The sequence below is a fragment of the Natator depressus genome, chromosome 8 (genome assembly GCF_965152275.1).
Source record: "Natator depressus isolate rNatDep1 chromosome 8, rNatDep2.hap1, whole genome shotgun sequence".
Lineage (NCBI taxonomy): Eukaryota > Metazoa > Chordata > Testudines > Cheloniidae > Natator > Natator depressus.
In genome coordinates this window covers 95,503,295-95,529,454 of record NC_134241.1, presented here as the reverse complement: position 1 = coordinate 95,529,454, position 26,160 = coordinate 95,503,295, and the positions used below count along the sequence as shown (strand labels likewise).

The 26,160-nt window shown below is 43.2% G+C and overlaps 2 protein-coding genes across 3 annotated transcripts in view; one reads left to right on the top strand and one right to left on the bottom strand.

The window, feature by feature from the left end:
* Window positions 1–1,596, top strand: part of PODN (podocan) — a 41,474-nt gene extending 39,878 nt beyond the window's left edge. For both annotated transcript variants that reach the window (XM_074962310.1, XM_074962309.1), the window contains exon 11: window positions 631–1,596. The gene's annotated coding sequence lies outside the window, so the exon portion shown is untranslated. The remainder of the gene's footprint in view (window positions 1–630) is intronic.
* A 12,358-nt stretch (window positions 1,597–13,954) lies between these two features.
* The window catches only part of SLC1A7 (solute carrier family 1 member 7), a 93,270-nt gene continuing 81,064 nt past the window's right edge, over window positions 13,955–26,160 (bottom strand). Inside the window, exons 9-11 of the mRNA XM_074961716.1 lie at window positions 23,028–23,162; window positions 19,900–19,999; window positions 13,955–15,183 (exon numbers count right to left, since the gene is read on the bottom strand). Of these exons, the coding sequence (XP_074817817.1) occupies window positions 14,947–15,183; window positions 19,900–19,999; window positions 23,028–23,162 (472 nt within the window). The 3' untranslated portion in view covers window positions 13,955–14,946. The remainder of the gene's footprint in view (window positions 15,184–19,899; window positions 20,000–23,027; window positions 23,163–26,160) is intronic.

The following is a 26,160-nucleotide window of genomic DNA, read 5'->3' as shown; positions in this document are numbered from 1 at the left end:
GGATCACTTGATAATTGCCCTGTTCTGTTCATTGCCTCTGAAGCATCTGGCACCGGACCCTGTCAGAAGATGGGATACTGGGCTAGATGGAGCATTGGTCTGACCCAGTATGGCCATTCTTATGTTTTTATTATTGTTTGCTGTGCAGTGCTCTATTCTTAAAAAGCGACTTTTATAGGTGGGAAGGTGGCAGGAGACAAGGTACATACTAGCTTTTTGCCACTGGAGATCCAAGCTCAAATTTGGATTTGGTTAGATATGAAAACAAATGTGGACTCCGTCCTAGTAAATGTTGTCATCTTAGAGTATGGAACAGTTCAGTACTGGGGATTGTCTACTTGAGACATCAGCATTGGACCAGAGCAGGAGCTACTGGGAAAGTCAAATATTAGACCCATGCCTGTGCTATCCGTAAAAGTACAAGAGAACTAGTGGTCAAACTAACCTTCTAGGAAAATAGTTTACATTTAATAACTCAGGGTACATTTAACCTTCTAATAAGTACATCTCTGCTTTGGGCCAGGACACATCTGACTTCTGTCAGCATGCATTAAGCTTACTGCGTTTTGAATCACAAGCTCCAAAGTTATGTAACTCTGATTTTTGCCTTCCTTATATTATGTATTGCAGGAAAACGTATGGAAAATGACCTATATTCCTGTATCTATATATAGATATACTGAGAGCACTTAGCGAAACGTGCGGTGAATTACACCCAGACTATTTGTGGCACTGGGCCAGGCTTGATGAAGACAGCCTGTTACAGTGTTTTAATCAGGGAGAGACCCTGAATGCCATCCCGAAGCTTCCAGTTCATCTTATACAAGACTCTGGATCATAAGGAATTGCTCTGGAACTCACAAAAGCTGGCTTTTGTTTCTTCTATTTCTCTTCCCCTACCATTTCCATCTATAATAACAATATGGGACTGTTTTGAACACATGCCTTCAGATGCTGTTTTTGTCACTCCATTTTAAGTGAACCATATATACGTTTTGTCTCTTTTCTCTCACCCCGAACAGGTGGATAGTTGATCAAGAGGGATGGGTATTTACAGTAGCTTCATCTGTGGAGCAGTATATGAGGCATCTTTATCACCAAACAGCAATAAGAACAACCAGACTGGATTAATCCATTCCTCTGTTAATACAATATGTATATTTGGATGAGAAAAGCAAATTAAGGCTGGATCCCATAGTAACTTATCCCTACTATCAAAGCCTGCCGTGTACACCAGTGCTAGAAAGGTTTTTAAAACAAAGCAACAACTATTGTACATATATAAAAAAAGAAATGCATTTCTACATTATAGTCCTTGTCAAAGTTTCTGTCCCGCTGCTTTTTGTCCATGAGGCATTTGTACAAATATCCCAGAATAGTGGCCAGGTGAATGGACCAAATAATATTTAGGAGCTGGACAGCAGCACACATTCTCAACTAGATGCACACTGTATAGCATACATACTTAAGAGCCTGATCCTGTGACCACCAAAGCCAGTGAGAGTCGTGGGTACTCAGAACCTCTCATAAGCAGACCCTAAGATGTCATTAAGGACAGTTAGGGGAGGGGTTTCTCATCACAGTGCCAGATTGGGGACCCAACCCTTGCAGGACCTCCTGTAAGATCTTCAGTGCCCTCAGTTCCTACTGAAATCATGGAACAGACATGAAAAAATAAGAATCAAAGCATAAGGGCTGTGAGGTTCTAATCTGTTTGTAATGTCCTTCATCTGAGCAATCTAATCAGTGCAAGGAAGTTGTAGATTCAGTGAGGGTTTCTGTTTGAGCACATGTTGTTTTGCATAATGTGCTCCTAAGATTTATTTGCAGGTGTTGCATTGGCTTGTTTCTACACCAGCTGTTTTCCCTACTGGAGAAGGTCTAGTTATACATTCTCCCTTTTGATTTCTCCAGCACATGAGTTATTCCAAGGCCTTGCCAGTTCTCATGTGGGGAAAATTTAACATGGCCACAAGTCACAGAAGAAAAAAAAAAAAGCAAAAATTACTTCCAGAACAAAGAAAAAACAGAAATCCAACATTAAATGTGAACAAGAAATACAAACGTGAGCTTTAATTATGTGTTTGAGGCAAAAAATCAACTGCCAACTGATTTCTGGACTAGATTTCCACATAGAGCTGTATATGGATCACTCAGAATAACTATCACCCCACAAAACAGATCAATTTACAGCACCCCCAAACTATTGAGTGTATTTCTGAGGTAACATACAGATATCAGAGTTGCCATGAGACCGTAGACAGCACCCTCTGAAGATGTAAGCAGAGTAATAAGAGAAAGCATAGTTTAAAATGTTGAATATATTTTACAAAGTTGTCTCAAACCTGCAACCCCTCTCTTTGCAGCCCTGGCCAATATTTAAGTTACCTTATGTATGAGTGAATCTTCAGAATCTTCAAACAGCTGAAGGTTTCTCTTTACCTATTACTATTGGAATGCAGTGGTGGTAAAGGTGGGGTCCATCTAACAACTTATTCCCCCCACCACAATCAATCAGTCACCTGATTTTTTTTCCAGGGAGTTGTTGAGCACCTTTTGATTCCCATTAAACTTTCCATTTCATTTGAGTGCTCCTGGGAAGCAGCTGAGTGCCCTCATCTGCCTCTGAAATTAATAAGAATTGAGAGTATTCAACACTTCCCAGGTTTGGGCCCCCTAGGGCAAGTATCAGCGTTTGCTAAGGAAGGCCTAGCTTCAGTCTGAGGGCCAGAGTCTGCTTTCTTTTACACCAGTGTAAATCTGGAATAACTTGACTGAAATAAAGAAAACTGCTCTGGCTTTATACCAGCATAACTGAGACCAGAATCTGGCCTTAGGCTTAAAGAAGCCACTGTCTCCTCAATAAAAATATGACACAAAAAATGCATTTTGTCCATCACAAGCTAACCTACTTTGCTGCTCAAAAAAGAACTATAGGTCTGATTCCTCATTGCACAGCTTCTTATATCATTTCTGCTTGTGCAAAATAGACACAAAATTCTATCAAACCAAAATAGTGGGGTTTGCAACTCAGTTTGCACAGATCTAAATGTCTCCACTCCTTCCTCCTTTGTAGAGAATCAGGACCCCTTGTCCAGATCCCTGGCTCTATTCCAGCTAAGTGTGCTCTACCCTGCCAGCTCAGAAGGGCTAGAAAGCCAGCATTACCAGCCAGCTGGGGATTCCCTGGTTGATGTAGAGCCAGCATATTTGGCTGTTGGCAGGATGTGGCTGGGGCAGGGGGTATGGTTGGAGTGCTTCTGCATCATGGAGAGCCCCAGCTGCAAAGACCTCTGGAGGATTTGTCCCAGGGTCTTAACCAGCCCCTGAAGCACTGAGGATCAAGGGACCCAAAGATCAGGGCTTCTGTTTTTATCCCCTGTGACAAAAATGAGGACAGGTTAGAAATCAGCTGCTTAACTTATAATACTGCTCCAAGAAAAGAAATATAATCTAGAGACCAACATAACCACCACAGGGTATGACTTTGTCTTCTCCCGTTGCTCCTGTTGCTCAGACTTTGAGAAGAAAGAACTGAAGTTGATATGCATGTTGTTGGTAGTGAAATGCTCAGATCTGGAATATCTGTCCTAGCAGCATTTTACTGAGCCTGCATTTCAACACACAATATGTTTGCATGGCCTGTATGAGGGTGTATACAAATGAAGGCCTCAATTTAATTTTTTTCTTAAAACCCATTTTCCATACTAAGGAGACAGTGCACAAGTCTGAAAAAAAGAAAAATAAGATTTTTCTGAGCTTGGACAAAATTCTTCACTGCAGCAACGGTGCAAATATTTTTGACGGGATCTGGTTCATATAGAGAAGATGCAAATAAAATTGTACAGCATAAGGCCATGCACACACCAGTCAGTTCCGTGGTATTATAGATGTGTAATGGTTTGCAATACCACCAGCACACCAACTGTTATAGTAAACTTTTTAAAGAGGTACTATACAAATACCCAAAAAATCAAGTGCTACAGGCTATTAAACCAAGATCTTTTAAAAAGTAAAGCGGTGTTAGGAGAAATATATTGTTTAAGTTGAGATTTTTCTGACGTGCTTAAGGAAGTTAGGTGCTTTTTAAAATCCCTCCCTAAAATGATCCTTGTATTTTAGAACACTGTATTAACCTTGACTGGTTTTGAAACCTCCCTAGACACAATTGTCTATTTCAATACAGTTATGGAATGAGATCCTTGTAGTTGCTGGGACTGTAATATTGGAAATGACTTAGTTTGTGTTAGGTTTTCTATCCTATTACTAATCCCCTTTCTGCTCCGTGGTTCATGCTATGAGAGTAGCGAGTGAAAGTTAACATCTGAGCCTGCTTTAGCTTAGGTGAAATGAGTTAGTTGACTTTGGTCCAGTGCTATGTTGCAGTCGGTCCTATGAAGGATCTCTTAACTACCTATTGAAGTTCTTACAGTGGCACCAAGCCAGTGTAAGTACCTGTAAGGCAAAGGGTTGAATGGGCATTGAAACTAACCCTCAGACAACTGGAGTTAGCCCTCCAATTCAGAGTGAGGGAAGCTTGCACTGTCGTTACCTTTTTGTGGATTTAGAAGAACATTGTCATGGATGTTAACCCAAAAAAACGTGACCTACCTAATTATCCCATTGGTAAGTCCTCACCAGCAAGACTCAATCTTTATCACTTTCCTTCAAACTGAAACCTTCTGAGGGATTCTGGTTCTTCCGAAGCTGCAACTATTGAAGAGGAACAAGGTTAGTGGTTTATTTTAGTGAGATTTAAAACAAACAAGTGAGTGTGTGTATGTTCCTCTTCCCTTATAGGATGCAGAGCCCCATTCTCGCAGAAAAACTTCCATATACTGCTCTGCCAAGTGTCTAACAACTTCTCATTAATGACTGGAGAACAGACTCATTCCTGCCATCAGGGTATGGGCCAAAGACAACATCTCACATATATTAGGTAGAGAGGGAAATGTCCTCTTGGGCTAGCCAGTCCTAATCCAGTTAGGGCAGGATTCATCCCTACGCTATATTTTCTAGAATTTTTGTCTAGTCTATTATTTATATTACAGAAGTGCCTACAGGCCACAATTGCAGTTGGGTCCCCATTGTGCTACCCACTCTACAGATTCATAGGGCTAGATCCACAAAGGGGCCTTAGGCTTTGCAGTGCCTAAACTAGGCAATGGGAAATGCTGAGGAGCGGGGTGGGGCCTAAAACCTGCCCAACAAAAGGAGTTAGGTGCCTAATGGGAGGCACCGTCCTCTTCTTGGGATCCACTGCTAGCCAACCTCTCTTGTTGTTAGGTACCTAAGTCAAGTCAGTCATTTCAAACAAATAAGGAAGAGCCTTATACCCAGTAGTCACAGCAGTCAGGATGTGGGAGACCCACTCTGATGCAGAGTAACAACTTGAACCCAGTTCTCTCTCTTCCAGGTAAGTGCCTAGCATCTGCGTGATTGGGGTGGGTCTCTGTCTCTCCTGAGAAAGCTTTATATAAAATACTTATTCATTGGAGTAGGGACTTGAATTTGAGTCTAACATCCCACATGGGCTCTTAACCCCTGTGCTGTAGAGTCCTTCTCATGCTCTTCTTCACTGGCCTAATGAATATTTAAGTATTTTATACAAAGTGGAACAGTTTCAACAGGAGACATTGAGTGAGGCCCTACCAGATATGTACCTGGAGGTGAGATAGGCAGGGAATCAGCTAGTTTGAAGATCTAGCTGGGGCTTGCATAAGCTAAACATCAGGTGTCAGAACTGAGGTGACTTTGCACATGCCTGCTAGCAGAAATTTAGGTGCCCTGGGGACTTTACTGACAGAAACGTAGGTGCCTAGGGAATTTAGGTGCCCAAAGGGTTTGGTGGCAACTGAGTGGGGATTTTGGATTTAGGTGCCTAAAGTGGCAGTTAGGCATCTAAATCCCTTTGTGGATCTAGACTAGTCAGCAGTCCCTGCTCTTAAGAATTTACAATCTACAAACCACAGGACCTTCCTCTTCCTAGCAATCATCAGTACTGTCCAGATCTCCAAGTCCCTTGCACCCCCCGTCCAGATCGCAGCTCTGTTCTTCCTGCAATTGCTGCCATTACACACCCCCTTATTGCCAACCAATCTGCCCTCCTACCCCTCTTACCTAAGATCTGACACTGTCCATCCCCCCACCCACTCCCGATTCAGTTCAGCCCCCCTTAAATCCGACCACTCTCCCATTTCAGCTTTGCCTCCTCACTTCCCCACTCCTGCCACAGCTCCATCATCACCCACATCAATGCAACCCCTCCCAACTCAGCTCCTTCTCTCCACGTGCTCCCATTCCTGTCTCAGATCCACCTCCCAACTTCCCCTCCCACTCTGCACCCCACACCCTCTTCCTGCCAGTCCCCTCACTCTCTTTAACCCATAGTGTGCTGCCCCCCACTCACTCCCCCCCATTGCTCTTACACCCATCTCCCAATGCACTGACACCACTACAGCTCATCCCCCACACCCGGGTTCAAACCCCACCACCGCTCTCCACTGCTGTTCCCCCTCCTCCTGCTGGACCCCATAACTCACCCTTGGAGACTTCAGGGCCTGAAGTGGGGAGGGACAGTGGTGATTCCACCCTCCCATCCCTACCATAAGCTGCTTCTGGGAGTGGATGTGCCCCTCACCTTCCCCCAGTCTATAGGGAGGAGTCTGCAGAGACGGAGCAGCCTCATGTCAAGGCCCAGGCCTGCCTCCCCCCTACAGGCAGGGAGACCCTGTGAGGAAGGGTCCTGCCATATAAGATTTACCCCGCCCCCCGCCCAGAGGTGCAGCGTCCCTGTGAGACAGGGCTCTGACTAACAACCCCATTCACACTGGGGGATGTGGCTTCTCCAGGCCCACCCCAACGGGCACAGTCTGAAGTGTGGGGCCCAGGCTCTGAAAGGCAAAACAGCCTGGGGCAAAACAGCCCTGTCCAGAAGATGGGGCCTCCTCATGGATTGAGGGGGCACCCTGAAGATCTCCCTTGGAAGAGGGGGCAGAGGCCTGCTGAAGAGAAAAGCCCAGTCAGGCAGCCGCAGAAGCTGATGGGAGAGGAAGGGAGAACAGCCACTGCCCTGTCTGAAAACTGCACACGGTGAGTGCTGTGGGGAATGCCCAGGAGCCTGGGGAAGAGCAGCTGGGCTGTGGGGGGCGAGGGAGGTTCAGAGCTGGTTAAGGGGATGTGTTGGTGGAGTATGAGAGCTGCAGCCGGGCTCCTTCTCTGCCATAAACTGCTCCAGCTGCCCTTCTCCCCGTCCCCAAGCATGGTGGTGGGGGGATGCTGCTGAGGCAGCTAGTGAAGCGCAGGCACAAACACAGCTACTGCATCCACTCCTGTGGGTCATAGGTGCCTCTAACGCCCACTGGAGGTCACCTCTTGGTGCAGGGAGGTTGGTGCGTCATTAGAGAGAAAGTCCACCTGGGGAGCCTGGCCCCACAGAGAATTGGTAGGATGAGGCAGCTGAATTCCAATGCCCAGGAGGCACCGTGGTGCTATGTCAGAATTGAAATATTTTGGGGTTTGGATATTCCCCTTTGGTAAAAAAAAAAAAAAAAATCATTTTTCCAAAGAAAGCAGACGCTTCTTTGGTGAAAATTTTAGTTTAATTGAAAATCCAGTTTTCTATGGGGAGGAAAAAAGAACATCAAAAAGTCTGGGTGGAAAGATTTTGACCAGTTCTATCCCTTACCCATCATGGGGCTTGTTAAAAGAACCTTCCTTTTCATAAGGGAGTTCCATGACAAGCCCTTAAATGAATAGGTGGGGATCATTTCTGTGGGAGCCCTTCCTCCTGGCCCTGCAGGGACATAGCTGGGGGAAGGGAGGGAGAGTGAAGTTATCTCCCGCCCCCCTGCAATCAGGCAGCAGTGCTGGGGGAAGGAACTGTAAGCCCTCCTTTCCTGAGGAAGAACAGCAGCTGGGAGAGCCTGGAGACTCTTTCCCCCAGACCCCCATTAGGAGGGTTCAGGGGGAAGTGGTTTGGGGCCACCAGGAGAACCCTGTAGCACCCCCAGACAACTGAGGAGCTGGGCTGTCACGCCAGCTCCTGAGGTGTGTTTAGGGCAAGTCCCATCTCCCTGCCCCCTTGCAGGCAGGAGAGAGGAGGCTTGTTCCCTGAACTGCCACAGGAGCTGGGGTTGCTGCATTAGTAATACAGCTCCCTGCGGACACAGCTGGACTGGGAACTGTGTTTGTCATGCTATCAGCTGCACTTTCTATGGTCCATAGGGTGCTTGCGTGAAGACAGAGGTGACAGTTGGAAGCTGAAAGTTTGGGAGGAACTTGGCTCTCAACCCCACTGCACCTGTAGCAGCAGATGTATGGTAGGGAGCTATGCACCTGAGAGTCCTGCAGTTCTCCACTGCATGCCCCCTGACCTGGTCCATGGCAGAGTTGAGAGTGCAGGCCTGAGGAATGCAACTCCCAACTCCATTCTGCTTGCAGCTGTGCTCACCTGGGGACTCTGTGTTAGCAGGCTGGTTTTTTGTTTTTGTTTTGGTCTGGGAATAACTGCTTTATAAGTTCTAGTACACTCAAATGAGTTTAGAGAACTTGAGTTCAAGACTTCATGAAACGCAGGCTGCTTTATTCAAGTGGTTTCTCTCCGGAATGGAGAGAATTTTATGGAGGCCATTGCAATGTAACAAAGTAATTACTAGTGTAAGCAACAGTGAGTGAATTCCCTAAAGAAGCCTTGCATTCTGCATTTTTATTAAGGAAAATATTGGTGTTATATTGCTACTCTGATTCATCGTCATGCATTTATGAAGTCAGCCAGCTGGAGTTATATATGGAGGGCGTGGATATTGAATGTATCGTACAATCAATCAGTCATACAAAGTGTTTCCACTGAAAAATCTTCAATTGCAAATCCAAGAACATTAAACAGACCAACACCAAATGCTGTGTCTAAAATGTCCACATTCTAAATGCTTTTAAAACATATGCTAAGGTTCTCAAATTGTTTTATACAATGGATGGGGTTTTTCCCATGGAAATACCAAAACCTATTTGTAGTGTGAGATTATGGCAATGTCAAGGATGTTGTTTTGGATTGGTAAATGAGACTAAATTTGCAATAGTCTCTCAGCCACAGATGAAGGAATTAGTATGTCTCGTGCTTGAGTCACCCTGGGTGTGGTAGCATGTTATATTGACAAGCTGGCAACCTTAGAAAAAAATTTGTGGGTAGGTCTTCACTGTAGAATTAACTCAGGCTTTTACCTGGGTGTGGTCCCTAATCCCACTCCTATCCACATGCAAAACCCTCTCACTGAGTTCAGTGGTACTTTCAACCTGGGCTAGAAAGCTCATCTGGGTTTGTGGGCTAAAAGTCATTTGAAGCTTTCACTGAAGCTGTTAGCCCACCTACTTTGCATTATATGCTAAATCACTTGAGTGCTGATAGTCCTCCAATGCCTTCCCACAATTCCTGCTGTGTACCAAGAAGGACAAACAAGTTCTCCCACAGTTCTCTTAAAAAGAATCATAGAGCAGGTCAGTTTACTGCAGCACAATGGGATAGGCCCACAGCTAGCAACACACGCAGGTGAGTACCCAGTGACTCTGGTTTGGCTTTGCAATGTGGCAATTTGCACCTGGACTGTTTGCACCTACTCTCGTGTACTGATCACCTGAGTGAAAATGTACCCTGAGTATTCTCTTTCTGAATCTTCTAATGTGTAAATAAGGACAACTTGAGCTGTGCCCAGCCGCAATTCTGGATCCAATCCCCTGCCCCAGGTTTTGGGACAGTTAGCATTTGGCTGTCAGCTTTGTACATAGGGCCTTTCTCCACTAATATGCATTTGTGTGCTTCGTTCAGTTTATATATCATCTACATGTAACGAATAATTTGACGTAGATATAGTCATTCCTGTATAAAAACCTGAGGGGGGGGGGGCAGGGTCCATTTTAAAACAATGTATTCCTGCTGAGTAAATTATTGATACACTCAAAATTCAGAGATTTGCCTAATTTTCAGTTTAACTATGTTTTCAAGAAATAAAGCCACCAAAGATTAAAAACACTCAACATATTTAAATGGAACAGAATATTGGCAGATTAGGGCGCAAAATGTCTAGTTTGATTTGGCTCTGTGTAATTACCACATGTTTTTAATAGCCTAGTAGTAAAAACCAATAAAACCACTAGAACCAGTGAAATCATAATGAAACATTTCAACGTTGGTATTTTTTTCTGTTTGTTTTTGCTTTTTCTTCTAGCCCTTACAGTGGTTGTGGTAGATGCAATGTGAGATATCAGTTAACATAAAACATTTTTAATTCTGCTTCTCTTGCTTTTTCCATCTTATTAAAATACCCTTCTCTGGGAAAAATTGCTAAAGATGTAATGTCCCTGTAAGCAGGGTCTGAATGTACTCTCCCCTGACAGCTAACTGGGGAGGGAGAGACTACAAAAGCAAACTATTTACATGAACACACCTACTCTGCATAGGTATCTAGCAGACAGGAGCTGTGTAGCTGCAAGTGATCAGCTTTGGCTGGTGTTGGGTTACAAATCACTTTAATTGTGCTGGGCATAGGTGACTGAGTTTGTCACCTTTGCAACTCCCAAATTCTGGGGCTATTCTGCACTGGCATACTCCCCCGGGTAGATTAGAGCAGTCTCAGGGCTTCTCTTTGCTATGCTAGCTGCTGGTAACCCCCAAGGGCTGCTTTAATTGCCAGGGATGAGTGGGATACCGATATGCCCTGGCCAGGCACCTTTCCCCCCAGCCATGCCTTCTGTACCCAGGCTAGGGAGCCACTATGGCAGTTCTGGCAATCCCCCTCAATACTGGGGGATTCCTTGAAGGGATGTCTAAGCTGCCTTTAAGGCTGCTTTGTGCCACAGGAGTGATGCAGATAAGCCAACATAAAGCTGAAGACCTGGGCCAAAGTGTCCCTGATAATAAATTCCAGGAATATAACTACACATTCTTAATTGATGTAATTTCCTATGTTATTTCCTCCAGTTAATCTCTCTCTCTCTCTACATGGGGAATCTGCAGCTGTGGCAACAGGTATGAGCAGCATCAGCTGGTTTGCAGATGCCATGTCTGTACCCTCCTCCAAGAGGGGCCTTTGATGCTGCCAAAAAGTCCACCAGCATCTCACAGGTTCACTTCCTGATTCCTGAAATAGGAGTGAAAGCAGAAGCAGGAGACATTCTTCCGCTGGCACTGGATCCATGTTGCTAGTTCCGGTTGCTGGGAAGTAGCTAAGCTGGATGTGCCGATGGGCTAACAGCATTTCCAGTCTGTGCCATGGGCTGGCCAGACAAGTTCTCCCACAGTACACCATGAATCAAGCCCGATTGCAGCCACAGCTAGCATGGGCACTAAGAACCCTGGGAGATGCCCCCAGAAGCCACAGTGTCTAACTTGTGTCTGCGTAATGCAGTGTGGAGGTGTCAGCACAGCTATGAGGCTTGCATAGCAATGCAGTATGGACGCTCAAGCGTGAGCTTGGAAAGAATGAGTCTGCAGGCCTGGGTCATGCAGATCTGGGTTTAGTATATAGTGCAGACATATTTCTAGAGGTCCCAATCAGAGTCCCATTTGAGTGATGCACTGGACAAACATAAAGAAAAGATAATCCGGGTCCCAAAGAACTTACATACAATCAAAGTATAAAATTAGAGACTGCGAGTGAATACAACAAACTGACAAGGTAACAGTGAGTTATGATCAGTGTAATAGGCAGTAGTCACAGCACACTGGCATACAGAAGGCATGCACTGCAGTGATGGCTGAGGTTTTTAATGGCACCATTGACACAATGTGAGCTAAACATTTAATATTCTCAAAGCAAAGTCTAAGCTATTTATCAATGGGGTATAGGTGCCCAATACAACTAGCAGAGCATTCATTTTAAAGTCCATTTCCTTCCTGTCCAGAGACCCTATAAAAATGTTTCCATTTTGCAATTTCATATCTAAGACTTCCCCATGACCCACCACCAAAAGATGGTGAGAGAAGGTAAACCATTATGTAGGATTAAAGATATTCATTAGATAAGCAAGACTCACTCAGGACCACTGGCTTCTTCCTCTGAGTGAGAAAGCTTTTCCTTCTGAGAGGTGTATTTTGTGGAAATTATACCATTTTCTAATGCTAGGATTGATTTGGGTCTCTTGAGGCCTCACTACACTTTTATGAGCTGCCATACCTCTAAACTCATGGAGGCATTCAGGTTAAGATCTTAACATTTGCTGCGACTGTTCCAGGAAGCAAATAGATGGATCTCCTGCACAGAGTTTGATATTGCGTGTGTCTGATATTGATACCTACCTTTCGAAGCACTATGACCACCAAGAGGACATCCAGTCTTGAGTCTTGTTTCGACTTTTGTGTTGGTAATTTGAACAAAGGAGGGTTTAAAACAATATTTTTAAATGTGGGGAGCTGAGTTCACAACTGTAGGATCCTAATTAGGACATCTTTTTTGGAAACTTGCATCAGACACCTAGCTGCCTTAATGATGGGAGCCATATAGTGGTGTGGAGTGATATACTATGTGTATAGTCCAAGAGCCATCCTGACATCATAGGGTAAGAAACTACACCTAGATATTATGATGCATGGTGTCCTATATATACCTAGAAGATAGATTAGGAAAGAAGGCTCAGGGCAGGCAGTGCAGGTTTGCAGTCCTTCATAGATCTTACCATTTGACTAAGGACTTGTCTATATGGTGTGTCAGTGGACACTAGCTGGGTATAAAGTCTACTGTGCATCAGCATATCATGCACTAACCAGCCTGCATGGACCCTGCTGGTGTGCACTAAACATTCCCTCGTGCACTTAATTTGAAGTTTGAAACAACAGCATCCACATGGGCCAATTAGTACTCACGAGCTGCAATATAAATTCTAGTGCATGCCAGCTTGTCTTGTGCACTAATGTACTGTGTAGACAAGGCCAAAAAGTAGCATATGGCTTTGCTGGCTGGCACCCTGATGGTACTTTTTAGCTGGCAGTCCATGGCACCTTGGAATCAAGGTGTGTGGGCAGACCTGTCTAAGAAGTAGGTACCATATGACTGAACTATTCATTAAAAACATTGGGTCTGCCCTGCCCCTTTGGCAGTCATTTACACCTGCACAAAGTAGGTGTAAAAAGCTACCAGTTCAGAATGAAAGGATTTTACAGTCACTTGCACAGATATAAATGACTACACAAGGAGTAAGGCAGTGGAGAATCAGACCTGACGGTGGTTATAATTTAGCGTCATTTTTGGTTTAGTGAACTGTTCCTCATCTGATCCTGATTTCTGCAAATGTATTCATTATGCATAGGTATTTTCTGATAAGTTTGGATGAATCAGTTCTATTCTAGGGCTTGTTCAGGAATTGTTTGCTTTGCATATTTGAAACTACTCTTTAATTATTTGTGAAATGGAGTTCTGTGCCCCTGCCGATTATTGTGGGGGAGGGGCATGCCCTTGCTTCCCCCTGCCCATTGTGCAAGCCCCTGCTTTTGGCAAGTGCTGAATAAATTGCCCTCTCTGAATAGACTGTTTAAATTCATTTCAGAAATTTTCCCATAGAAGACACCTTAACATTCAGCAATATTTTATAGCACCAGCTAAGGATTTTCAGGAACTGATGTGGCAAGCATAACAATAACAAAATACACAGGTATTTGGCAGGAAATAGTTTGTGATTTTTGTACCTACCTGGTTCTGTATCCTTACACAAATCCTTTCCCCCCAAGATCTACCTAACAAAACATGGAAGTTTGAATGTTCTGAGCACATCATGCCGTCCCCCCCAGCCCAGCTTTGAACAGAGTAGTAAGAATACATTAGCCTATTTTCACAACATCAGGTTTATTTAAAAATGTTCTTCATTGCAAACATTGGTAACACACCCAGCAGAATTTACTGTAACCGAAGATTCAGTAGATGGCTGAAAAAAGAGACAACATTCAGTATAGTCCAACCCATGGTATAATGAAAAATAAAAAGCCAGTTTCCACAGCAAACTCCCTACAAAACCCAAGTATTACTCATCTGCATTGGATTCCAGTCTGTGTTTATTCTGCCCTTGGAATGAAGCGTATTCGTCAAGAGCTTTGAGCACTGAGCTTATACATATACACTGGAACAATCTCTAAATAAAAGGAGAGAACAGTGAACACTCTTTAGCACCAATGCTTATGTGTTAGGGCTTGCATGGTTCTGCCATTGCAGGTATATTGTACTGATTCTAGTGCAGAGATAGATTTTTACAAATTTCTGTGTGGATCTGGCACTTAGAAGGCAAACTGTCCTTTGCAAGAATCTAGACATCTTTGAACAATATATTGCAGTTTGATGCCTGTCTTTGGAGTGTGTATAACAGAATAGCTTTTTGAATGTGTTTTCTTGCAGATAAATATTTTGCTCTGCTTTCAGTTTGTGGCATTATTAGTTACAAAAGATTTGCCTCTTGAGATCAGTGCAATTTTCTTAGTGCTATTCTAAAACTAAACGAAAACTCTTTGTTTAAGGAGTAGAAGAGAAGATGAAATTAGCACACTTTCAGTATGTTTTGCGAATTAGTTTCTGGCAGCAATACATCTACATAAATGCCATGTTCGTAATTAGTGAGATGCAAAAAAAAGGCTTTTGTCAGAAATAATTAAAAAGGGGTTAAATAAAAAAGCCAAAGCAAAAAAGGAGTGTCAGATACTATACTGGAATCAAATCAGTTTGCCCAGAAAGAACCAAAGTTGTCCATTGGTTAATTTCCCAGTATTAAAATCATCCCCCTAAAGAAGCCCCTGATCTCTTTCAAGCCCCTTGTATCTTTTCTGATCACAGCTCATCTCCTAGCTCCGGTACAAGCATGCTGACCATAACTCCACATTTTTTTCCATATAAGACAGAGTCCTCTCTCCAGCTGTGAGGTAGTGATTTGGGTACCAGGTCACTGGGTATCAGATACCATCAAACGTAGCAATTACACATTTGTTTCCAGTTCATTGATTTCAATAGTGCAGTGGTCTTTACTGTTGGATTTCTTTGTGTGGTTCCCAGCTGGGTTTAGTTCTTGCTCCACTTGTATAGGTATGTGGTGCTGAAACGCTTTCACTGTTTCTGGTCCACGAGACTCACTCATGTTCTTCACACAACCATTTCTCTGGTAAGCCATGATTTGATGAATGCTGATGGGTTTAGGTTCACAGATCAATGGCACCTATGTGGGAAACAGCAAGATGCTGCATATTATCACTGCTAAACACAGGCAATGAATCCCATCCTAATGATGCAGTTGCACTAGGTGCCTATCTGGCAAAAAAATGCCTGTGCAGGTTGGACACCTAATTCCCAGTGAAAGTCAATGGGAGTTAGGTGCCTAACCTGCATTGGCAATTAGGAGGGTTGGGGAAAAGTGCCTATCTGCATCTTTGGGCACCTAAATACTTTAGTAAATCTGGCCCTTGGTCCATCAGCAGAACTGTTGTTATCACTGGAAGTTCAACCATTCTTCAAGGCAGTATATCTCCCTTTGTTTAGAAAGGGGATGAATGGCTAAGTGAGTGTCTATTTATATTCACCCTGGGCCCAATTTTTAAAGGTATTTAGGCACCTAAAGATGCAGATAGGTACCTAGTGGGATTTTCAAAAGCTCTACCAGCATCTTTAGGTGTCTAAATACCTTTAAAAATCTGGCTCTTTATTCCTTCCTGCATGAACAAGAGACAGCTAAGAAACTTAAATGTAAACAAATGCAAGGAAGAAAAAAGGAAAAACTACTTATGAAACATTATAATCAACCTGCAATCAGTGTTCATTGTCACAGGATTTGATCAAAGCAAATAATTTAGTAAGATCCTCAAAAGAGATGAGTAGGAAAAACGCCCACAGTTAGTTAGACTACTAAGTTACAAGGGCTACAAATCCTAATGTTTCTGGGCCAGATGGAGTCATGTACAAGACTGCATTTATCATGGGGCTCCTCCTTATTGACTACTGATGCTATGAGGGGTTTTGTCTTTCTCTGAAGCATAATGTAGAGCAGGGGCAGGCAAACTTTTTGGACTGAGAGCCACATCGGGTTTCTGAAATTGTATGGAGGGCCGGCTAGGGGAGGCTGTGCCTCCCCAAACAGCAAGGTGTGGCCCGGACCCCGCCCCCGTCCGACCCCCCTGCTTCTCACTCCCTGATGCCTCCCCCCCGCCCCGGGACTCCTGCCCCATCCAACCCTCCCGCTCCCTGACTGCCCCCGGAACCCCCACCCCTGACTGCCCCCCGCTGCACCATCCAAACCCTCCTCTCATTCCTGACTTCCCCCCGGACCCCTGTCCCATCCAACCATCCCTTCTCCCTGTCTGCCCCTGGAACCCCTGCCCCTGACTGCCCCCTGCTGCCCCATCCAACCCCCCCCTCCTTCCTGACTGCCCTGCTGGGACCCCTACCCCCATTCAAACCCCCTGTTCCCTGCCCTCTGACCGCCCCGACCCCTATCTACACCCCCGCCCCCTGACCACCACCCCAAACTTCCCTGCCCTCCAGCCAACCCCCCCGCTCCCTTCCCCCTTACTGCACTGCCTGGAGCACTGGTGGCTGGCGGCGCTACAGCCGTGCCGCCCAGAGCACCAGGACAGGCAGCCGTGCCGCCCGGCTGGAGCCAGCCACAGAGCACCGAGTCAGGCCGCGATTCTGCAGCTGCGCTGCCCGGCAGGAGCTCACAGCCCTGCGGCCCAGAGCATTGCGCTGGCGGCGCAGTGAGCTGAGGCTGCGGGGGAGGGGGAAGAGCAGGGGAGGGGCTGGGGGCTAACCTCCAGGGCCAGGAGCTCAGGGGCTGGGCAGGAGGGTCCCGTGGGCCGGATGTGGCCAGTGGGCCATAGTTTGCCTACCTCTGATGTAGAGGCTACTGCTGAGCCAAGACACCACATTGAACAGACCATTGGTCTATCTATGCTTTGGTACCTCCTCGCCTCCCTCTTACCAACCTATCATCTAGACCTCTGAGCTAACATATGTTTTTGCCCTCTGTGCTGTTTCAAAGGAAAAGAGGATTTTATTGATTGATTTCACAAGTAATGTGTTGAAATATCCTTAAAATAGAAACCAAGATGGTCTGATGGGGAAAACAATATGCAAATATTGGCAGAGGAAGGAGGTGGGCTTGCAGCTGAGACAATCTGCCTTTTGGGTATATTTGACTAACTACACTAAATGTGCAGCCAAAACATAAAGATGACTAATGGTATGTTTTAAAATGGTTATTGAGTGCCAAGTAGAAAATAAATCTCCCTGCAAACAAGTTTACAATCCTTTAGGGGGATTGGGTTATATTTTTGAATGAAACGCTATGCTCCAGGACAGAGTTTCAAGAATCTTCCTCCAAAGGAAACTAATAGTACTAAATACAGTAATAAAATGTCAGGAGTCCTGTATTATGCAGAAGGTCAGACGAGATGATCATAATGTTAGTTTCTGGCCTTATAATTGATTAGATATTTTTCTGTTAGTCATAGAATCATAGAATCATAGAATATCAGGGTTGGAAGGGACCCCAGAAGGTCATCTAGTCCAACCCCCTGCTCAAAGCAGGACCAATTCCCAGTTAAATCATCCCAGCCAGGGCTTTGTCAAGCCTGACCTTAAAAACCTCTAAGGAAGGAGATTCTACCACCTCCCTAGGTAACGCATTCCAGTGTTTCACCACCCTCTTAGTGAAAAAGTTTTTCCTAATATCCAATCTAAACCTCCCCCATTGCAACTTGAGACCATTACTCCTCGTTCTGTCTTCTGCTACCATTGAGAACAGTCTAGAGCCATCCTCTTTGGAACCCCCTTTCAGGTAGTTGAAAGCAGCTATCAAATCCCCCCTCATTCTTCTCTTCTGCAGACTAAACAATCCCAGCTCCCTCAGCCTCTCTTCATAAGTCATGTGCTCTAGACCCCTAATCATTTTTGTTGCCCTTCGCTGGACTCTCTCCAATTTATCCACATCCTTCTTGTAGTGGGGGGCCCAAAACTGGACACAGTACTCCAGATGAGGCCTCACCAGTGTCGAATAGAGGGGAACGATCACATCCCTCGATCTGCTCGCTATGCCCCTACTTATACATCCCAAAATGCCATTGGCCTTCTTGGCAACAAGGGCACACTGTTGACTCATATCCAGCTTCTCGTCCACTGTCACCCCTAGGTCCTTTTCCGCAGAACTGCTGCCTAGCCATTCGGTCCCTAGTCTGTAGCGGTGCATTGGATTCTTCCATCCTAAGTCTGTATGCTTAAAAAAGACTCCTAGTTTACCCAAGGTTTTAAGGGCTCTGTCCTGTGATCAATGGGAGTTGAGGGTGCTCAGCACCTCTCAAAATAAGACCCTTCCTAACAAAACATGAAAGTTTGAATGTTCTGAGCACATCATATCAAGCAGTGACAATGGGATTCACCAGAAAGATTGGGCAGTAAAATGGGAGAAATGATCAATAATAATTTACTATTCTTATTACTATTATTTAGTTAAGCTCTGCATGAGCTGGATGCTATGCAAGACCTAGAAAAAGACAGTCCTGCCCCATGGAGAGTGAGAGAGAAACACTTAGTTACAAGCTGTCCTGGCTGAGCAGAGGAAGTTTATTGGGGTCACTCCAATTAACAGAAGTGATTGGGGACTAACACTTAGGTGGACTAGCAGCAATAGGGGCTAGCGCAAGAAATCTGTTTTAGAAAGGGATTTGAATGAAGAGGGGTCACCTTTTGCACCAGGAGTGGGAGTTCCAGGTGTAAAGTGAGGCATGGAAGAAAACACCAAGAGAAGAGTGGGAGAAGGAAACAAGGGGAGTGGAGCACAGGGAATGTGAGAAGTAAGAGGAAAGAAAAGCAGAGATGTAAGCAGGGGCTTGCATGCGATGTAGAAGGTGTGAAGATGCCAGTGGAGGGATTTTAGAGGGGAGTGACATGTTCACAGTGGTGGAGGGAGGAAGATTATTTTAGCAGTGGGTGTTGTGAGCTGTGCTACAATATTCACTGTGATCATGAACATATTCTTCATTTGCCCTTTTCTGTACACGCACAAAGATGGTTGCCATCTTGCTTCGGATCATAATTTCACAAACTGATTTTTTTTGTGCGAGAGTGGGCTTTTTGCATGATCTGATACTAAAAAAAGCATTGTCCCAAAACTTCACAAGAAAGCAAAATGTTGGGAGTTGTGAACTCACCCAAAATGGAAAGAGAAATTTTATGGATAAAATTTCATGGAAAAAACTTCTGTAGAGCTCTGTTTACACCCCGACCCCATTTAATACATATTCCTGAGGGTCCTACGTGTGGCACGTGTAGGGTGACCAGATGTCCTGATTTTATAGGGACAGTCCCAGTTTTTGGGTCTTTTTCTTATATTGTCTCCTATTACCCCCCACCCCCGTCCTGATTTTTCACACTTGCTGTCTGGTCACCCTAGGCACATGGCATTTTGTGCAATGCGCTACAGAGCCCACAACATAGTGTTCTGGGTTCTCTAATGTTATTCAAACAAATACCTTGCACTGTGTGGTCATACTCCTGGGAATGACTTTAAAAAGCCATGACTCTGATGCTACCTGCTTAGTTAGGTAATGGTGCACAGTGATGAAGTCCAACTGCTATCCTATATTTGGAGATACCGCCTATTCCCACCCCCAGAGTTTAAAATATCACCCTCATTAAAGGGCAACAATCAATTGTTTAAACTCCATAACATATCGTCTGTACTGTCCTAAAAAAAGGTAAATCCTTTACACTAATGCTACAAATATTACCTACGTCTGAAGTTTGATCCATAGCCTAATTTTGTTCTTTCCATTAATATAAATTTCATCCAGAATAAATGAATGTGAGATGTTGATGTTTAAAATATTTTTATACTGACAAGGAGTTCATTGCTCCAGACTGACTCATTTTGTTTTGTTCTTACCTCATCACCATCCTTGGTGAACTCCTTTCTGCAGACATGAGCCATGATTCCAGCAGCTAGGGCATCTCCCAAGACATTGATCATTGTTCTAAATCTGTCTCTGACAAACAAAACAGTGGTGTTAGGTGACAGGTGCTCTGTCTTGGAAATAGTCATACCTGCAACAGATAGATACTGATTCAACACTTTAAATATTTAGAAAAAATCAACTCAAGAATAATCATTGCTGTTTTCTCCATAGTCTGTGAGCTATTTGCCTCTATTCATAGTTTTGTATTTGAGTATTTAGATATTAAAAACTCAGAATATTGTCTGATTTGGGGACTGATCCTGCAAAATGTCAAGTTCCTCAACTCAAGTGACTTGAGGGCAATCAATATCTTGCAGGTCCCTGATAAATGAAGAATCACAGCAACCAGAATGCTGGTTAAGGAGATCACTGTGTATAGCAGAGTCTGCAGTCTTCCAGAACAACATACCCAAATAACAATGCTTTCCCGGCAATATCAAACTAACAGGAAACAGTCAACTTATATCACACTCCTGTCTGAAAACACCTTACCTGCTATCGTTACAAGTAACACTTAAGACTAGGACAGAAAGAAATGAGAGAGAATATTTTCAGTTTATTGACTTTGTGCATTTGACAACATCTGTATAATAGATTTCACGATTCTCATATCCTGGGACCAATTTCAGTGTTCTCCCTGTTTAGTCAGTTAATCAGTCTGTTTCCCCTTGTTTGTACAGGGGTCTCACACAGCAATACTAAGAAAAAAATATTTTTAAAAAATGGATTGTAAAACCACAAATATTGATGGGACTCACGGACAAGGGTAGTATCTGAAACTACTTTCAATACATTATTTCCAGTTGACAATATTTCAAGTTAGAGAGACAAGGTAAGTGTGGTAATACTTCTCCCACCTTGTTTCGTTCAGATCCTGGAATCAATATGGCTACAGCTACACTGCATGTATTTCAAACTAACTGTATCCTTTTGTGTGTGAAACACCAATATGATAAAGTTTTCAGTGTAACTTAATTTATGAATTTGTATAATAAAACTGAGATTCAGAATCATTCAGATGTTTGGCTTATAAAAGTGAATGAAGGTCCAATATCGTACTACTCAGATTTCAAAGCATATAGAACACAGTGGATTTAAACTCTATGGGCCAGACTTTTCACACACTTTATGCATGCCTAATTTGCAAGTATATTTGCATGCCTAATTAGATGCACCTCCATGCAGTTATCCAAATTACATATACAGTTACAGTAACTACACATGAAAATTGCATGTCAACTGCACTTAAAAATCTGGACCTAGATGTATCTATCCTCTTAGCCTTAACTTACTGCTTTTGACTCTGCTTTGATGAAGATCTTCACAAGTAAAAGTAAAAAGCAAAAATATAATTACAGCAGGTGTTTGCAGGAGGTGCTGTTATAATCTTACAAGTTTTTTCTTAGCTTGTGAACAAGTTTTGACTCTTGGAAAGACATGTTAGATGGTTAGCTTTGGGCTCTGCCTAGAGGCAGCTTTGAGTGGGAAGAAGCTATTTTGGGGTCTGATAAGAGGTACAGTTAAATATAATCAGATACAAAACTTGTACTCAACATTTTAACAAAGTAGGTAAGAAGTGTGTGTATGTTTTTTTTCTTGGGCACTGGATAAAATTATTAAATTCACGTACCCACTAAGGTTACCTAAATGAATTGTTCTACAAGCCATACAACTAATGCATTGTAATGGAGATTTCAATTCTATCAGATCATTTAAGCAACTTTATATTTTTCTACCCCCAAATGTAATGATGAAAATATTTGTAAAGCTAGCCACAGTATAGACAGATCAGTTCACTCTGCACCTATAGGTTTATGCAACTGCCAAGCACTAGTCCAAGAAATGTAAGTATGCCCTTCTCACTCAAGGTGACCTGCAAAAGAAAAAAATTGGGCATGCAACCTTCTTTGATCTTTTTATAGAGCCTGAAGTGGTTTTTTGTTGTTGTTTTTAAATTTCTGCTGGTTTTACACTAGAAATTCAAGGCTTGTCTAAGCTGAAAGGCTCTGATGACAAGACAGATAGTGAAATGGTGACTTTACAAGTATTGAGTCAGAGCTGAGTAATTGAGACGGGAAGAGCTTTTTAGTCAGTGTGTTTAAACACCTTGTTTTTGTTGAGCTTTGTTATCTGTTAAAGAATGGCTTTGTTATAGATTCAACACCCTTGCCCTTTAAAGGTTAGAGGTCACAATGAACATCCCAGAAGTTCTCCAGCAAAACCAAGAAAAGCCAGACTTGACATTCCTGATATTTTTTAAAGTAAAAAATAAACTTAAAAAAATACTCAACCTTCAGGCTGTCTAAGCCTCCTACAGAAACAAAAAAGGCCACAAGCCCAACTTTTTCCCCCCGAATACTTCATAAAGTACTTTCAGTGTGGTAAGTTTAAATAAAATACAGTGAACTTGTAATTGCACTTTTGTAGCATCTTGTGCAATGGATCTTTACTGTATTTAGAGGAATCATGAAGAAATGTAAGATTGTTGGACTTACTTAGAATAAAAGAAAAGCAGCTATTGTAAAGAGAGAGAGGGTATTATATCTACTGGATATAATCAGAACTGCTCAACTATGGCCTCATCTACACTGCAAAATGTTATCATGTCTGAACATGAATGCCAACAGTTGAGTTAACTGATAAAATGCTGAACTGTTTAGATTATCTCTGTAGACCTGGCCTGTGCATTATCAGACCTAAGACCTGAACTGCTCATAATCTAGATACCAAAAACTTGAACAGTTTTGAATAATGAAGGATATGAAAGTTTAAATCTGCTCATGGGCAATTCACAAAGAAAGAGCTGAAATTCAAAATAAATTATTTGTTATTTATTCAGCTAGCTCTGGCCACAGACGCTATACTGCTAATGAGGAGTCTCTGTTAGTTTGGGTGCCTTCTCAAGTTCTATCCTTGTTGTCTCTGTGAAGTTCCCAGTGATTATGATGTGCAGAAATGACAGCTGTGACACCCTAAGCGTCTATGGATTGACATGCAGAGTACAGAAAAACAACTTGATTTGCAGATAGAAGGAAGGTTCAGACACTAAGTTACTTACAATGCCCAGTCAACTGCAATAATTAAAGTGATGTCATCTGTAGGCAGCCCAACTGATGTCAGAACAATGACCATAGTCACAAGGCCAGCTTGTGGGATCCCTGCAGCACCTATGCTGGCAGCTGTTGCTGTGATACTTTAAACAAGAAGAGGAACAATAAGATTTTACAGCCATATCACATGGCTGGCAATAACACAAAGTATCTCTACATGACTGTTTCTGGACCAGAATCACTCACGTATAAGCCACTGCAACAGGAGTTGATGAACTGTGATTAGAAATCAGCCAGATGGCTAGAATGGGACACATTAGCCTGCTACATTTTCATCTTTTATGCCTATAGCCAAGTGGGTGAGCTCCAGTGGTAAGATTCTGCACTGCGCCTCTAAGTCATGGCACAGAACTTCTGACCTTAAGGGAAGGGAGGGCAGCTAAAGTGGCTTTAAGCTACTTTTGCACCCTCCTGATTCTAGGCTGCTTTGCAGCCTTCAGTGTAACTTAAACAGTTGTGGGGGCCTGTCTCAATGATGTCAGCCTGTCCCCAGAATCTCTTCAATGCTGCATACTGCAGACTTGAAGTTGATACACACCCACCCTCAGTGTAAAACCTATGTCAAGGCTTGCAAGGAGGTCCTTGGAACGAACCTAATAGATGATGTCTGTAGTTCCTGCACCAAGGGAATCCTCCTCTGCCAGTCCTTTTATGCTGTTCTAGCCCTTCTAGCCAGCATATATGAACGGGAGTAGGGGTGAGGATCTCATCCTAGATCCTGGTTTCATCTATTTGGGTCTAAGTGTGAAGCAAGCATGAATGATTTCATCCTTCTCTTATGTTTCTGGAAAATAGAAACCAGTCACTACTCCTGTTTGATTCTTGTATTTTTCAGCCAGGCAGGAAGAGGGCAGGGGGACCTGGCAGACTTAAAATTCCATCCTCTGGAAAAGAGAGGATAGTTTTGTGATTAAGGAACTAGGCTGGAACTCAAGACCTCTGGATTCAGTTTGTCTCTGCCACAGGCTTCCTGTGTGACCTTGGGCAAGTCACTTAGTTTCTATATCCCTCAGTTCCTCATCTGTAAAACAGGGATGATAATAATATTTCCTGTCTCCTACCCTTTGCCTGCCTCATCTACTTAGTCTGTAAGATCCTCAGAACAAGGACTGCCGTTCACTACGTCTTTGTACAGTATTTAGCACAATGCGTGCCAGTCTCCAATCTTGGCTGGGGACTCTAGGCTCTACCGCAATACAAATAGTGAATGAATGAACTGAAAAATTCATTTTTATTTGACACTGAGTATTGAACCAAATGTCTGACTTCAAATAAGAAATGGGACTGAGTCAGAGTGTTTGGATCATGATCTAGGTGAGACAAAGCTTAGGTGTTTTCAGATTGAGGGTACCATTTTGAGTTCCTCTTCCCCATGTTCAGTGGGGGGAGTCTTAGATCAGGATTCTAGTTTGAGACCATCTCTGATACAAATATTAGTTTCCATGCAGGCTTAAGCTCTCTACTACATACTTGTTCAGTGTTCTATTTAATTAGTGCTCTTTTGGAAAATGGATTCCCTTTTCCAGGAGCATAAATGATTGGGTAGGTTGAGAGATGGAAAGAGGTAGATAGGAGGAAGAGAGTTAGGCCAGCTACTAGAAAAGACAAAACATAAATATAAAGACAGTAAGTGGGTGACTTACTAAAGGAAATAGTAAGTAATAACCATTTGCATTTATACAGTACCTGTCATCCCATGATTTCAAAATTCTTTACAAATGTTAGTTAATTAAGCCTCAAACTGTTGTTATCCCTATTTTCCAATGAGGACACTGTGGAACAGAGATGTTCATTGACTTACTCAAACCCACACAATGAATCCATGGTGCTATAATAAATAGAACCTAGGAGTCTTAGCTTGCCCACAATACAGAAATAAATTCCTTATGTGGGTAGAGGGAGAGTGAAAATTTAGATTTATAAGCAAGTTGAAAAAAATTAAAGCTTGTGTGGCATTTGGATACCATGGTGGTATGCCTAGCCTAAACAGAAAGGAATGTCATCTCAATGTACGAAATGGAAATGAAATTCAGTGGTGAATGTTAAAGGTTCCCTGGACACCAAACTATTTCAGAACAGAATCTCTGACTCGGTTGCCAACCAGGATTTAGACCTGCTACTACTCCCATTAAAGTCAGTGGTAAAACTACCAATGACTTTCCTGGGAGCAAGTATAGGGCCCTTAATTAGTAAGATCAGGGAATTCTGCTGTTGCTCATGCTATTTTTCAGGCCAACTTCACAAATTCAGCCACTAAACAATGGTCCCAAATAGAGATGTTTGTTGGCATAATTACATTAAAAGGAAATTGGCAAGGTTAGGAGAGTGTCTTTAGTTCTTTCACTTCTACAGAGATGGGCCTCAACAAGCCCTTGCAATCTTAGTACCAGATCTCGATCCCCCTCAAACCTATCTTCGTAACAGGCTGAGACAAAAAAAAAAAAAAAAAAATCAAACCAGAACATCCTGAAATTTGGGAATGTTCAGGTTTGGATCCAGATTTCAAATCTCCCAGCGTGGGAGCAGCTAAATCTAGAGAGGGTTTGTCCCATCTTAGACCGAAGATGTTTAGATTCAGTGGTGGAATTCAAGATTAGATTTTGGTGTGGGGCCGATCACTGTTAACTATCTGTTTTCTCCCTCTCTTTCCTTCCATTCTACCCTTGATTTCCTTCCTCTCTTTGATTTGTTTTTAATCTTCCTTTGTCCCTTTCCTCCTACTCTGGCTTTACTTATATCCCCTTATTTATTGGCATGAAGCCTGTGCTTGGCACATGAGCAGACATGGTTTTGCTCTGAGCAGTTTACAATATACATTCTTTCCATCTCCCATCATCCTTCTTGTTCTCTAATCTTCCAGATCACCCTTTCCATCTTCCTCTTCCATTTGGATGATTTTTATAACATACCACTTGTTTTTATCTTTGTTCTGGGCCCATCTCTAATTAAAGTGTAACCAAATTATAGATCACAAAGACTAAGGGTATGTCTACACAGAAGCTGGGAATCACACGTCCCAGCTGCTGTGTATAGATGTACCTGTGCTAGTTCTGTGCGAGCTGCTGTGCTAAAAATAGCAAC